The sequence below is a fragment of the Phacochoerus africanus genome, chromosome 2, assembly GCF_016906955.1.
Source record: "Phacochoerus africanus isolate WHEZ1 chromosome 2, ROS_Pafr_v1, whole genome shotgun sequence".
Classification (NCBI taxonomy): Eukaryota; Metazoa; Chordata; class Mammalia; order Artiodactyla; family Suidae; genus Phacochoerus; species Phacochoerus africanus.
The window spans coordinates 8,062,097-8,078,025 of NC_062545.1; the positions used below are offsets into that span (position 1 = coordinate 8,062,097).

A 15,929-nucleotide genomic window follows, 5' to 3' on the forward strand; every position below is an offset into this window, starting at 1 on the left:
TTGAATTGGAGCTGCAGCTGCCTGCCTATGCCACAGCCACAGCAACACTGGATCTGAGCCACATCTTCGACCTCTGCCACAGCTTGCAGCAACACTAGCTCCTTAACCCACTGAGCAGGGCCAAGGATTGAACCCACATCCTCACCAAGACTATGTCAGGTTCTTAACCTGCTGAGCCACAATGGGAACTCCCAACAGCGGTTATTTCTGAGAAATGGTTTGGGATGCTTGTTATCTTTCTCATACATTTCTGAATTTTTTTAACTTCTTACCTTGAACACGGTATGTTTCCATTCTGCCGTTAATGTTAAAAAACAAAGCTGTTACACCCAAAACAACTTAATTTGCAATGCCAATGCCTAATGTAGCATGCATGCAAAATTTTCATATTCTAAGGAATTACAGAACTTGAAAAAAAAGGTATTACTATCTTTGTTAAGAAGTCACTCATGCTGTTATACTGGTCGTTCTTGAAGTGTGGTCCTGGACCAGTTGCTTCAACCTGAGAACTTATCAGATGTGAGAATTACCTGGCCCTACCCAGACTGTACTGGCAAGCACCCCAGTGATTCTGATGCTCCAGAATGTTTGAAAACCATGCCTCTGCCCAATCGGGCCACTGGAGGAATGCCTGTAAGCAGGCCACCTTGTTGGATGCAGTCTCAGTAATTAAAATAAAACTTATTTCTATAAACCCTGCTTTTGAAGTCTACTCCATACCATTTTAATTCAAAATTGTTTACACTTTGCTTCAATATGCAGTCTTTCTTCAGTATATGTCTGTTCCTTTGAGAAATGATAAAATATACCTTTAGATCATCTGAGACTGAAAATTCTTTGAAATTCTTCAATGTGTTGTCCTAAACCTTATTGTTATAAATGGGAAGTTTGGACCAGGAATTCGACTCTGAATACTTTTTTGATTATTTGAAAAAATATTTTAAAACTCTGAACACCGTGGTGTTCTGACCATCTTCCTAAACCTCTCAAAAACTCCTGAGCATTTATCTTAACCCCGGGGATTCAACGTCAGCTAGCTCAAACACACATAAAGTAATAATACTTATTTTTTTATTTTAGTCCAACAATAATTGTTAGAGGAGTCAAAAGATGGTCTGATACAAACTGCCTATTTGATTCAGGGATCTTTTTGTTTGTTTGATGTTTTGTTTTGTTTTTTTTTCCCCCTGCTTCCTTTTACAAAGGATTTGAGATAATTTACAGAAAATATGTACGCTATTTCACTGTACAATAGACAAAAAATAAAATAAAGCTATCTGGAGTGGGAAAATTGAAGTTCACTCTCTATAAAAATGGGATCATACATTTGTGTGATCTTCCTAACTAGTCGTGGCCAAGGGGAACAGAGACCACTGTCTGATCTTACGATCTAGGAGAAGAGAGCAAACTAATTATGCAGGAGAGTCAAAGATTCTTCTGAGCACAGGAAGAAACAATATAGGATATTGACATAAGAGTGGTTAAAACCTAGAGACTCTTACACTGAGTGAAGTACGTCAGAAAGAGAAAGACAAATACCATATGATATCACTTATATCTGGGATCTAATATAAGGCACAAATGAACTTTTCCACAGAAAAGAAACTCATGGACTCGGAGAACAGACTTGTGGTTGCCAAGGAGGAGGGGGAGGGAGTGGGATGGACTGGGAGCTTGGGGTTAACAGACGCAAACCATAGCCTCTGGAATGGATGGGCAATGAGATCCTGCTGTGTAGCAGTGGGAACTCTGTCTAGTCACTTATGATGGCGCATGATCATGTGCAAAAATAGACTATGTACATGTATGTGTAACTGGGTCACCGTACTGTACAGTAGGAAAAAAATGTATTGGGGAAATGACTATTAAAAAAATTAAAATGAAAAAAAAAAGAGTGGTTAAAAAGATGGGGGAAAAAAAAAAAGGCCGCTTCATTTACTGTTACACAAGGTCCATTATTCTTCTCTTCCCAAGAGCATAAAAACACTAGTACGTGTAAAGAAGGTTACCTACCCACTTTGTTCCTTGAGGGCCATTGATAATTCTTTGTCCACTCGGATGCCCGTTACTACCAGGAAGTACTCTCCCTTCTCCGTTCGATCTGCCGTTGTAACCTACACAGTGCAGAAAACAACAACAGAACCTGCTAAATTCGACTGTCCTTGAAGGAGGACTTCACATCAAACTCTACGTAGTAAGGCATCATTTCAAGCAGAAACACTCAACAGAATTCTAAAAGAATAGCTCAAATATGTTAGATAATGAGAGTTTTAAAAAATTGTGACTTCTCCAGGGCAGGATTCAGCATAAGCAAGTTTTCCAGATAAAGCTCCAGACAGTAGCAGCTGTAGTTTTACGTTAGCCAGTGGGGGTGGGGAGGGGGGAGTTGGAAGGACGGAGAAAATTCTCTCCAAAGTGTACTAGTGTCACACATCCTCTGTGTGGCAATCGTCTTCAACGTGCCTTTTCTGGAGGTTTTCAACAACATTCACTGACTGCAATGTCCAAGCGATTCGCATCTAAGACATGAGAGTTTGTCCTGCGGTGTGTTCAGTTGAAGGGTTTTTATAGGAGGAATCACACACGGGCTACACAAGTAGCTAATGCCTTCCTGTGGATTCCTTAATACACCCTGGCCCAGGAACAATTACAAATAACCTAGAGTACAGGAACTGGAGCTTGGCATCATGGCGGTGACACATTTTCACAGATTTAAAGCGGATACTAAGGAACTCAGAGAGGCAGTAGGGGGTGGTGGAATGGCAGAGGGCTGTGGAATTAATTTTTGGCACTGGAATTATAGCTCAGCCCCTCCCCCCCCCCCTTTTTTTTTTACAGCTCAGTGACTTTCTATCTAACCTCCAACAAACCACTCAGATCCCCAAGCCTCCTTCCTCGTCTCAAAACCAGGAGAGGCAAGGCAAACAGCTAGGAAATGGTCAAGAGGATGAGATGATGGACCATCTGCCAAGCTCCTAACACAACGCCCGCACAGAGCAGATGCTGGATAAAAAGGATTAAAGCCTCTTAGGAACTGCGGCCAACACTGCTGAGCAGCATATGAAAGATGCTAAGTTAAAAGCAAATTACCTTGTCTGGAAGGGGGTCTCACCGGCGCTCGAGAGAGAGGGTTCCGGAATCTGGCGTTCATCATGCGCTGGCGCAGGGAGAGCATAGGGGTGGTGGAGGAGTAGGTGGCAGGGGCGTGCGTGGTGAACCGCGGCGGGGCGGGGGTGCCCACCGTGGGACTTGGGGTGGCAGGGCTGCGAGGCGGCTGTCTGGGCGGGAGGTGCGAGGCTCTCGGGGAGCTGCCAGGACGTGGAGGAGGAGGAGGACGCTTCACCGGGGTGGCGTTCTCGTCCCACGGGGAGCTCGCTCTGGGGGCCGCCGGCACGACGGCGGGTTCTGCGTCTCCCTTCGTGATGCTCCTGTCCGCATGTTTGCTGCCCCTGGGGATGAAGGAGGAGGGCCACTTTGGAGCCGAGGAAGAGAGAGAGTCCTTGTCCTTTCCTCCTTTAAAAAACATCACGTCTTCATCCTCCTCCTCGGCCGAGACCGACTGCTGCGATTTAGCCCGCAGGGGTTCCCTTTTGGATGCTGTGGCCGGAGACGCAACGTCCTTCTTCCCCACCGTCTGGGTCCCTGCTCTTCCGGGGACCCTGGTGCGGGCGTAGGGATGGGGGCTGCCGGCCCTGGCTGGGGGTCTGCGGAGGTGACCGTCGCCCGGAGCCCCCACCTGGCGGTGCTTGGGAAGGGACGGGGAGGCGTCCTTGGCACCCGCCGCCGGGGGTGCTGCTTCTGCGCGGTCGTCGTGGTTTCCGCTTTCAGAATCCTCGTTCGGATTCTGGGGCGACTTGGAGAGCACCTCCCGGGAGCTCGCCGTGAGGGAGGACTGTTTCCCTCTGGACGAGTAAGGATCCGAGAAGGAGGCGCTTTCCTGCGACGTGGGCTGGGGATCCCCCGTCTGGGGGAGCGCGTGCTGGGACTTGGAAGGCAGACGCCCCACGTCCTTGCTGCGAGGGCCGTGCGTCTGTGGATGGGACGGAGAGACCGCGGAAGAAGGCTGCTTTGCGGGACTGGCGGACCCGGCACCCAGCCTTTTGGTCACGCTGGACGCCGGGTGGTGCTGTGACCTTGCTGTGGGTGGCCGAGCGGGGACCATTTGCGTTTTGGGAGAACCGCCCTCCGCGCCCGCGTCTGTGCTCTGGTGAGCATCCTGTGCCTTAGAGGATGGGGATTTGGCCTGAGGATGCACCCCTGCCCAAGTCCCGGCGGATTTGGGGTTCTCTGCGAGGGGCTCCTTCCGGTGCAGGCTCTGCCCTCTCTGGGGACCTCTTCTCAGGTGGTCCGCCACGCGGGAGGTGGGCTGCCTGGAGGAGGAAGGCATGGGGTCATTCACCACGGTGGAGGGAAGTGGCTTCTCATCTTCGGCCTCCCTCTCTTCGCTGTCCTCATGGACAGTGGAGCCTGGCCTACGGTCGGAAGCTGGATGAGAACTCACCCTCGAGTGACCGCGGGGAGACAGGGTGGACGGCGGGGAGCTGGAGGGCTGTAACCGGGGTCCTCGGCCGCTGCCAAATCCGTGTGGGTATCTCCCGTGGGCGGCAAAGGGCCTGCTTCTGAGCAAACTAAAGTGTCCAGAGACAGGTGAGCCTGCGGGCAGCCGGGCCCGAAATGTTGGGGCCGTGGCCTCCGCCTGCCTCCCTTTTCCCTCTGCCTCATTGTCACCGTCCTCATCAGAGTCTTCTGCTTCCTCAGTGACCTGTGTCCTGGAGGTGAGACGAGAAGACGCCGAGGAAGGCTTAGTAGACCGGGATGGCGCGTTGGACTTGACGGCCGGGGCCTCGTGACCATCCTTCCAGCCCCAGGAGAGCGGAGGAGACCCCGGGTGGGGTTGGGTGGGCAGCAGCCGAGACGACCCCCCATGGGCTGGAGAAAGTCTCGAGGATGGGGCTGAAGCCTTCGAATTTCCCTCCCCAGCCTCAGAATGGGGCGCCCTCCGAGCAGGCAAGGCTGGTTTTGCGCCCTGGTGCACAGGGCTTCTGTCGCGCAGGGCGTTCCAGGGGGGCTGGCGGCTGGGCGACACCGCGGGCCGGGCGATGGCTGCGCTCTTGGGCGGTGGCTGCTGGGAGGCTGCGTCCTTGGGATGGGGGGAGCCTGCGGCTGGCTCTTCCTCCCCCTGGCCCACTGAGTCATTGTCAGTAGAGCCGGAAGGCACGTTGGAAGAGGGACGCCCAAAAAGGCGGTGAGCGCTTCCCTGGGAGGGTGTGGCGGGGGCAGACGCTGTCGAGGGGGGCGGCCCTGGACGGGGGTGGGAGGCCGGCGGGGAGCCACGCCTGTCCGTGCCCTCCCTTCGAGGCAGTACTGGCGTTCGGGCTCTCAGCGGAGTCCTGCCAGGAGCGAGGACCGGATGGAGAAACCTACTTGGTGGCCTCTGCTGGGGCTTCTGTTCTTGGGTCGCCGAGGGCGACGTGGGTGGGTCCCCTCGGGAATCCAGCTCTTCCTCATCGGTGATTTCTGTCGACTGAAGATCCAAGCCCTCGGTCTTTCTAGGGGGAAGCTGGGGTTTTCTGGGCAGCCCACCATTAGCCAATATTTTGTTCTTCATGTCAAGAAGGGCATTCTTGACATTTCTCCCTTGGGGAGAAACAGGCAAGAGAGTGTCTTTCGAGGAGGAAGGCTCAGGCTTTTCAGGTTTCTCATCGTCTTCTGCGTCTTCTTTCTGCGGAACATCGGGCTCGCTGGTAGGGCCTGTCATAGATTTTAAAGAATTTGGCGTCAAAGAAGAAATGTGAAAAAGTGCAGCAGAAAATTGAGAATTTCAGATGGCAGTACGAAAGTTTAACATTAGTAATTATAACTGATAAGTTCTCCTTCTTAAGACATTGGACCCTTACTTTCCCAATGATAGCAATCTCTTTTAAATTCCACTTTTGCTTTCTGTAATACAGTCCTAAAAAATACATGTGCATTGAATTTCTGTAAGTTGAATCAGGCTATGTCACAGCTTATTTGAAGGATTTCTGAAATGAGGACCTTGAAGAAATCCATTAATTCTGTAAGTATAAAATCTTATGTGGGACTTTCTTAATATAACTGTCAAGATAGTACAGATAACTTAGGGCTGTTCTTTAGAGCAGAGGCAAGAAATACATATCAGCCTGGCACATTATGTTAAATGATCTGTGCTCAAAACTCCATGGAGATGTGCTGTGTGTAATTTGCAAATGACTGGGGTGAGCTAGAAATTTGTAATTTTTGAGGCATTACAAAGTGTTCCCTCTTCTGCCTAAGATGTATTTACTTGCTTTTTTTCTTCTGGCTTAAAATCCCTTTAATGATGGTTACATCATTATGATCCCACAATAAAGCCTAAAATTAAAAGATCCCTGGGGTAGGCAAAACATTATATTATGTATATCCTACAATTCTCCCTTTCTTTTCTTTCTTTCTTTTTTTTTTTTTTTTGGTCTTTTTGTCTTTTATTGCCACCCCTGCGGCATATGGAAGTTCCCAGGCTAGGGATCGAATCGGAGCTATAGTTGCGGGAGCTACACCACAGTCACAGCAACACCAGATCCAAGCTGTGTCTGCGACCTGCAACACAGCTCACGGCAACACCAGATCCTTAACCCACTGAGCAAGGCCAGGGATCAAACCCGCATCCTCATGGATGCTAGTTGGGTTCACGAACCACTAAGCCATGACGGGAACTCCAAATTCTCCCTTTCTTGAGAGCAGGGGCCAGTGTGGGAAGGGATGCTACCAGAGAAGGATTTATGTAGCAGTAGGTGATCCAGAGGGGCAAACTCCATCTATTTCAGTTTTTCTAGGGCAGAAGTGTTAAATATTGCGCTATACTGTGGATCTTCACAGAATATAATGGAGGCGAGAGCTACTAATATCTGGTGTAAATACAGGAAAGCAGGAAAGAAAACACAGTCCAGAAACACCCCATTCCAACTGTGGACTTTATTAACCTGCTGGGTTTTGATACTGAGCAGATAAACATGGTAACAGAAATCTTTCTGAGTAAAGCTGCATTCGCAAATGAGGAACTACAAACTATAAAAAGTTTATGTGCTATTTATTCATTGAAATGAGCTAACAACTAAAAATGTCACATTACACCTGTAAAAAATATTCTTTCCCCGACTAGTCATAAAGTAGATAAACAACAAGACTCTACTGTATAGCACAGAACTCTGCAATATTTTGTGATAATCTATATGGGAAAATAATCTGAAAAACTATATATATAATTACATATATATATATATCTGAATCACTTTTCTGTACACCTGAAACTAACACAACATTGTAAATCAATTACACTTCAATTGTTAAGAAAGCCAAGAAATAAATTATTCCCTGTCCTCATAAACCCCAACTAACACAAAGAGATTAATCACATAATTAATACATTCATGTTATTGTAATATTGTAATAGCAATGAATGTTATTAGCAACCAATAACATTTTCGTGTGGGTGGGGAGACCAATCTCTAACGGGAGCAGAAAAATCTTTTAGAAATCAATTAACCCCCACATTCACCAACAGAGCAGTTCTAACCCCAAGAGCATGATTCAAAGTAGCAGGGCACAGTGAGCAGTAATGAAGAGGGAGGGAAAGACAGCCACGAACACACAATGCTTACTTGCTGGCATGGCGACAACGAAGGCTTTGGAATGAGGCCCCAGTCCTCTTCTGTTTGCGGCCCGGATTTTGAAAAGATAGCGTTCCCCAGGCTGCAGACCATCCACGAGGGCAGAGGTTGTCTCTCCAGGATAGGTGAGGGACTTTGCTCCGAAGGGTTTGAGAGCCGGGGCGTATGAAAGAATGTATTCTGAAATGATTTGGCAGACTGTTGGAAGGAGGAAACTGAAAACAGTCCTGAGTCCAGCAGACAGACTGTATGGGCAGGATGAATTAGAACGTGCATTACTAAAATTCATACTCTAGCGATGCCCGCCAAGTCAGCAGCTGGAGCATAAAGACACAGCAGGAGGTGAGCGAGCAGCTTGGGCTACCAGACAGGCCTGCGGAGTCGATCCGCTGGCAAGCTTCCATTCACAGCGAACGAAGCATATGGACCCCAGGAGGCCAGGCTTGATATAATTTACCAAAAATATTTACATTGTGTTTGGGTTTTTTCTTCCTTCTGCTTTACTTACTAATTTACGACGACAGACTATATCCAGAAGAGAAGAAACCACAGGATACGAGAATGGCAGCTTCTAGGAACGGATGCTATAGAGCTGCCGACACCTGTGTGAGTTTCATTTTAATTATCTGGATTATTGGTATCTGTACATGAAGCCAGATCAATTCCATATGGGGAACACACTTTCACTTTTGGAGGAATTATAGAAGTTCTTAAGATATTCAGAGGAGGATTTTTCACAGCACTTAAAACTGGGAGAAAAAGTTGCTGAGTCGTAGATTAATGTGCTGTCTGAGGTTCCCATCCATGACTGGCTAGAGCTACACACAGAGAATGCCCTGGACCTCTGAAAATCACAGCAAATTCAGTCTGACGAACGAATATATCTCTATGCTAGAAATACTGCAACAGAAGGAAGCCACATCTTAAAGCAAACCTTCACCTTCAACTAAAAACCATCATGCCGATTTTCCTGCCAGTGAACTCAAGATTTGCAAAACTTATCAAATTAATATCAGTAGGCATTAACCAAGAAAAATAAGCTGAATGACAGAAGGACCAAGTAATTATCATATTTCCTGGGGGAGCATGCTTCTTTTCCCTAAGATCCTAATCTTTTGTTTGGGTTTGGTTTGTTTCTCCTAAGAGCTAATCTTTAAAAAGCACATTAATTAAAAAACTTTCAACCAAAAATGCTTTTGCAGCATTTTCTGAAGAAAAAACAACAACAAAAAAACCCCCAAACCCCAGCATTCTTTTCCTGTTGCAAATGAACAAACTAGTCATTTGTGGTGGTCAAAAGTAAGAATTAGAAGAACCCACTTTCTATAAAATTTGGTAATGCAGATTTTTTTTTTATGGATTCGATGCATCTGGAAAAAATTTAACCATGTCAAAGTATATTCTTCTATAATGTTTTATATTTCTCAGACGTAAAAAGATGCCCCAGGAGATCTGCGAATTTGCAATCCCACCGTGACAGCTTTAGGTTAGTGAGGAATGTGAGTTCTTCCAGACGTAAAAGCTCAGTAGCTGTTACTACCTCTGGCGACATGTAACTGACTACCAGGAGTTTCTTTTGCCCAAACATTATAAATAGAAACAAAGATGTGAGAGAGGAAAAGAAAAAGTAGCACAGTTACAAGGTCACTAAAGGAGCAATAATTGACTTTTTTATATAACTAAAAAGATAGTCAGCTAAAACATCTTTATTCAATTTTCAGAAGCCTTTTCAGCATCATGACAATAATAGAGAAGCCAATGTTCAAACTGTCATAAGAAGAAGGACTAAAAGGGGCCAACTATTTCTTCTCTTCATTTGTTTCTGATTTATTCCCCTGAAAAAAATCAGCAAGGATAGTACAGGATATTCTTTTAAAATCTGGGGAATGAGAAAGCATTACATTTAGCAAATATTATAAGTTCTACTGTTCCGTGAAAAGAGATTCTTATAGGTCAGCAAATATGACTTCCACGGTTGAACACAAAAGAGAACCATTCCATTTTTTTCAATTAAGAAATTCTCAAGGGAGATTAGTCATAATTTTCTGAATTTCCTTAAGCTTACACAAACTTTTCATATTAAGCTTAAAGTTTTCTTCCAAAAGTCAAGCACCAATAAAAAAAAAAAGTGCCCTTGGAATACATATGGAAGTTCCCAGGCTAGGGGATGAATCAGAGATGTAGCTGAAGGCCTGCACCACAGCCACAGCAACGCTGGCTCCGAGCCTCATCTGTGACCTATGCAACAGCTTGCAACAAAGCTGGATCCTTATCCCTCTGAGTGAGGCCAGGGATTGAACCTGCGTCCTCACAGAGACTATGTTAGGTTCTTAACCTGCTGAGCCACAACAGGAACTCCTAGAATACAGCTGTGTAGGCAATGTTGAGAGAAAAACAACACCATCCTTTTCAATGTCTCCAAATAGACTTCTGAAAGGTTCTTGAATATTTTTGCATTAAAAAGAACTTATTTATGCTTTTATTTTATATCCTCAACAGACTATTTTAAAATGTGACTAGTTGTGAATAGTTTATTCTGTTTAGATTTTTTTTTTAATCTACACTGTTTTTTCTATTTAAAGGTCATATTTTCCTCAACCAAAAAAAAAAAAAATTTAATTGTTCAAAATGCTGACACATGGGAAAAAAATCTATTTAAAATTTGATTTTTAATTACTTGACTTTCAAGCCTATTAAATATGTATAGTCCCATTCAAGATATTTACAGTCGCATGGGGTTCCTGCTCACTCCTACTGACTCAATGAAAAGACCCATAGCATGAAAAACAAGGTGTCATTTGGGTGGGTTGGCGGCTATTATCTCACACCCATCCGATGAAAAACATTCCTCCTGCCAGCAGCAGCAAAATCCCCGCATGCAAGCAAGATGAAAAAAAAGTCATCTTCATGACTGCCTGGATCTGACTGACAATGAAAACCCTGCATGAAATATGCTACTCCGTTGGGTTAGCACCCCTTATACGTATGTTGCTTCCCTATTGCTTTTACAGTGACCAAGCCTGTGATGAGAACCGGCGCGTATCAGGGTCAATGTCCACGGCTCTCTTTGGGGTATTTCACTCCTACACGCACCTTATCTTTACATAACAAGGTTCCTACCTTTCACTTTCCCCTCGGTCTCAGGCAGTGCATCCCAAGCTACAGTGACAGCTGTCGGTTTGCCATTGACTGGCCAGACCTTTAAGTTTTCAGGAGCTGTGGTGGGAGCTACAAAGGACAAGGATCCAAGGTTTAAAAATGCCCTTATGGATATTCTAAAAGCAAACAACATATGGTCCCCCATGCACATTTTTCACGGAAGAGCTACTGTATGCCTTTTTATCACACACGAGAGAATCTTCCCCACTTGTTCTTTGGGTATAGAGTGATTTCTGTCAGTTTTACTAACTCACAGAGTGAGGTTGGACATATCTAGGCACAGGCTTTTAGGAATTCAGACTCTCGCCCGTTGCTGAATAGTGAAATGTACAAAGGAGGTTAGAATCCAGTTGCAACTCCTTTCGAACAAAGTTTTAAAAGACACAGTTTAAAAGAAAACAACTGCAGCCTTGCATATCCTCCCTGTTTCTCCTCCAGACTCAAACACAACCTCAGCCTTGAGAAAGAAGGGTCTCTCCTATGCAGGGGAGCCATGGACATGCACAGCGGGAGAGTATGGAGGTGCCCCATGGTTTTAATGTGCTCCGCATGTCAGAATAACATGCTCACAAAAACAGCCAGTGGGGGATAAAACATGGACCCAAGGAAACTTCTTTGTGTTCATACACAGAAGAATACTTCTGAGATGTAGGGTTAACGTTGCTTTAAAAAATGCCTCTGCTGGCCTTTATCACTACTGGCTTCTTAAACAGTCTTTAAGTCTTCTTCTAGGGCTAATTCCCAGGGTGAAAGTCCAAAGGCCATTTGGAATACAGACCAGATTCGGGTGTTCTCTGGAAGACAGATGTACTCCATTTGCCATCCCTCTCGCCCTGCGAAATGCGCACTGCAAACTCATACATGGTGTCCGGGATCAGGCTCTCGACCAGCACGCGTCTGTTGGAGATCTGCTTGTAGTCCCACCGCGCCGACTCCCCCTTCTCTCGGTAGCGCACTGTGTACTGTCTGGAAGAAAAACACAAGGCCACAACACACCTCGCTGACCGACCACTTCTCTGCGGCCGAACACTGGATTCCTTGGTGCTTTCCCCTTCCCCGTGATGACTTTCGGGGCTAAGGAGAGAAATCAAAGAGGAGAAAATTCCAGGCTTTGGATTTCGTTATTGGTTCAAAGAATCTACTTAAGTTCCAAGAAGAGGGGTCTAAAGTAGCCCGGAAAAGATGGAGCTTGGTATCTTGTCAACACCAAAAGGTTTTCTTGTTTAAAAGATCAGGCAAAGATGAAAAGGAAGGGCTAGAAGGGAGACCGTTGCCTTATTTTGTTTTGTTTTTGTCTTTTTAGGGCCACGTCCGTGGCATATGGAGGGTCCCAGGCTAGAGGTCGAACTGGATCTGTAGCTGCCAGCCGACACCACGGCCACAGCAATGCCAGATCCGATCACTTTCTAAAATATATTCACTTCTCCTGGTTGCAAATAGATTCAAAAATTAATACGCAATGACTAAACCACCCAATCTTTGGCTTCCTCTTGGCTGTATACACTACTTAGTCGTTTAACACACAACATTTTTATGACTGTATTAATCTCCCTCTAACTAGAAAGGGCATTCGCCAGTGGCCTTTTTAGCACAAAAATTATTTTAACCTTAGGACTGGTTTTTCTTTTGTTGCTGTTGCAAATGAATGCAGAAACCAAACTGGCATAAAGTCACAGCTCCTTAAAATACAGCACCTGTTGTTCTGCACAGATGAGCTGGACAGGAAGCAATTCAGTGTTTGAAGACTGAGGAGGACGGACTGTGTGCAGGGCCTTAGACAAATGCCCACCCCTCTCTATAGGCCCCTCCTGCTGCCACGCGTCCCAGGCAACAGGAAGATACTAAGACTCCCCCCAGGAGAGACCCACATCCTCTGGGAGTGAACAGAACATTCGTTCGATAAAGCAAAACAGAAATGGGGGCAAAAAAAAAAGATAACACAATCCAGGAAAATTCCAGACACAAGACAAGACTCCAGACCAATGAGATGTGTGTCTCGCACGAGAGGCCAATGTGTGGGCAACAGGCAGCGAGGTGGTCACAGAGTGGTCTCCGAGTCAGCTGCAAAACCACTCACATACGTTGGCAAACACAATCATGCAAATAAATACACGGCTCTTCGGGGCCAGGAAAACTACATCTCTCATACATAAAATAAAGCCGAAGAAGGAAGGAAAAGTACCTGGATGCAACAACTTTCTTTTGTTTTTCCAAAGCAGGGTCCACCCAGGCCACCAGCACAGACTGTGACGACATAACTCGGACGTTGATGTCCTCGGGCACGCCCAGGTCATCCTCTTCTGCAATGACAACAGTGCACGTGGCAGGACCCTCCCCAACCACAGGCTCTGCCCTGGGACCCACTGGTCCCCAGAGTTTATGTTTTAAATTGCTTGTGCTCGATGTAGATGAAATGAAGTGAACAGAAAGTCCAGTGGTTATCTGATTGGTCAATGCAGAAAAACACAAATCTCTACTCTTCCTCTTCTTAAGCACACTCTAAGCAGCCCAACCCAGTCGATCTAAGCACAGTAGCACAAAAGGAGGTGATGTGCCTTGGTCAGAGATACTCCAAATCTTTCAGCATTTTCTTAATGTACACTGCAAGTTTCTGGAAGGTGATACAATTTTTACAGGAAGCAAAAGTTTAGGGGAAGCAAAGCTCAATTCAGAGCATTTTCTAGGCAATTCGGGCATGAAATAAGAATTCTGGTTCAACAACTGCACAAGTCACATGGAGTCCTATGTCCTCCCAACTTAGAATATGTGAGTCCAAGAATAAAATTAATATTCAGATAGAAAAAAGAATTTAGTTTGTCAGTTTCCAATGGAACACATGAAAGTCACAAAGCTTAGAGTTTTTGTGCAGCCCCTAACACTGAGATTCACAAGATGTCTTCAGTTTTGCTTTTTAGTCTCCTAGAGGTTTTTGCTTTGTTTTTTTGTTGTTGTTGTTGTTTTTCTTTTCACCTATCAGGGACGATGTTTCCAAAGCAAGTGGCTTTCACTACAAGCAGGAGAAGGTAGAAATATGAAGCCTGTTAGGAAAATGATACAAGGACTTCTGGAGCAGCAATTAATGAATAATAAGAGAAAGATCATAGATGTGGGACTTATAATAATAATTATCAATGTAAAAGTATCATATAGGTAAATGTATATAATAACATAATAATAATATATAATTCGAATTGTGAATTCATGAAAATAACTATGCTATAGGTTGCCTCTTTAAATTAAGGCACCTGATCCAGAGAAGGTATATGTCATTTGTCACTGTAGGATTGATATAAAACATATCTGTGAATGGATGTGGAAAAAAGTATCCCTTAGGAAGTGGCCAATGATCAGGCTATCAGCAAGCCACTATTACATCTTTTCTCGCTCTTCTCAATGCCATTTTTAGGCAATTTTAGTAAAGTTTGCCTGCATACCCTGTCTGCTGCCCCCTCCACACCTACCCTTCTTTGTCTCTCCTTGTTCCCAGTCTATCACCAAGGACAACGTACATCTGCATCACACGGTGCCTTTAAATGGATTAAGCGCTTGGCACTGCTGTCATGGCACATCTGAAGCCATTTAAAATAGGCAGAGATAGATTTCATCCCAAGAACACTGCTAGCCTCTGAGTATAACAGAAAGACACATGCCAAGACAGCCCTGCTGTTTCCTTTCCTACTCCGTAAAATTCACGTACTTCGTCGCCCAGGTAGCATCATTGGGAAACAAGGCATTCGACTGTGGCTGGACCAGACGCATCCTCAAAGACATACCTGAAATCTTCCGCTTCGTCAGGGCAGCCCTGTAGACGGGCTGACTCTGCCCCCGGGAGTTCATGGACTGCAGGGAGACCACGTACACCGACTCAGAGGCTGCGGACCAACGAGCAAGGGATGAGGTTCTGCAGCTGGTTTTCTGGACTGCACATCCCTGCTTGTCGGTGTGCCCTCCCCTCACCTCCTTCCCCTCTCCCTCTCTTGGGCTTCCCAGGTTACTCAAGACAACCTAAGGTGAGACCAAGAATTGTAGGAACGAAACTCAAGAAGAACACTATGATGCTGGGAAATGTGGAAGTGATTTTTACCTACAGTTCCTGGCGGGGGGGCGGGGGGAGGGATGGGTTTTTCTCTCATTAGCATCAAAGAAAGATGAACCATGTTTACAAAAGAAAAGAATAATATATTTACCCACGTTAATTCCCCCACTTTTTACCTCCAAAATAGAGAGGAGGAGGTGCCTCTGGTTTTATGTGTCATCAAAAAGGAGAGAGGCAAGAACAGCCAGTGTCCCAGGCCAGCAACCCCGGGCGGGATGCTGTGCTCTTTGAACTAGGATCTTCAGAACGGGATCTCTGAAGATTAGCTAAGAGCAAGTGGAGGAATTTCAGCTTATCCTTTATTTCTGGATTGTTCTTTCAGATAATCACCTCCACCCCCCAAATTGTGTATGGGGCCCATGAATACCCAACTTAAACTAAGCTTGAAACAACACTTGGGAACGAATTACAACCATGAACTAGAACATCTCTCAAGTACTAGGGAATCCCAGAGTCTGAGCCCCGGGCGAAACCCTGGCTATCTTCCAATCTGACTTCCTTATTTTACAAATAAGGGCAGAAAGCCATAAAAATGGATGGACTTGGCCAAAGTCACACCCCTAAGACGGGCTCATAATTCCCCCTAAATCTAAGGTTGGTGATGCTTAGCTCCAGGCTCTATCAGCCTAGTTTCCTAGAGTAGCCTTGAGCAATTCAAAAATAAAAGCGAGGTAACCTGACATACTTCTAAGGCGGAGTTATGTCATCAAGTAATACCTGAGCACATTAACAAGGCAGCACTAAAATCCTAAAGGAAACTTCTAACACTGGTGTCCTGTCTGGAGGAACTGCAAACCGCCATAGGACAATGGGAAAATAAACCTGTTGGTTTTACAAACAGCATGTCAAGTTAAACATAAAAGGAGACCTGTGTTCAAGAAACTCATACAGAGAGCCCTGTTTATGCAAAGTGAACTTCTCTAGACCAATCAGCTTTCACGGGAAGGGATAACACCTGACAACCTGTGTGCGCTCGCGCGCGCTCTCTCTCTCTCTCTCTCCATAGC

The 15,929-nt window shown here is 45.6% G+C and overlaps 1 protein-coding gene across 3 annotated transcripts in view; it reads right to left on the reverse strand.

The window, feature by feature from the left end:
• The window catches only part of FNDC1 (fibronectin type III domain containing 1), a 98,029-nt gene that overhangs the window by 33,437 nt on the left and 48,663 nt on the right, over positions 1-15,929 (reverse strand). For 2 of the 3 annotated variants that reach the window (XM_047769818.1, XM_047769816.1), the window contains 7 exons: positions 14,600-14,698; positions 13,009-13,126; positions 11,605-11,792; positions 10,788-10,895; positions 7,659-7,847; positions 3,091-5,751; positions 2,014-2,114 (listed from right to left, as the gene is read on the reverse strand). In XM_047769818.1, coding sequence (XP_047625774.1) covers positions 2,014-2,114; positions 3,091-5,751; positions 7,659-7,847; positions 10,788-10,895; positions 11,605-11,792; positions 13,009-13,126; positions 14,600-14,698 — 3,464 coding nt within the window. The remainder of the gene's footprint in view (positions 1-2,013; positions 2,115-3,090; positions 5,752-7,658; positions 7,848-10,787; positions 10,896-11,604; positions 11,793-13,008; positions 13,127-14,599; positions 14,699-15,929) is intronic. The other variant, XM_047769817.1, reaches the window with a different exon arrangement.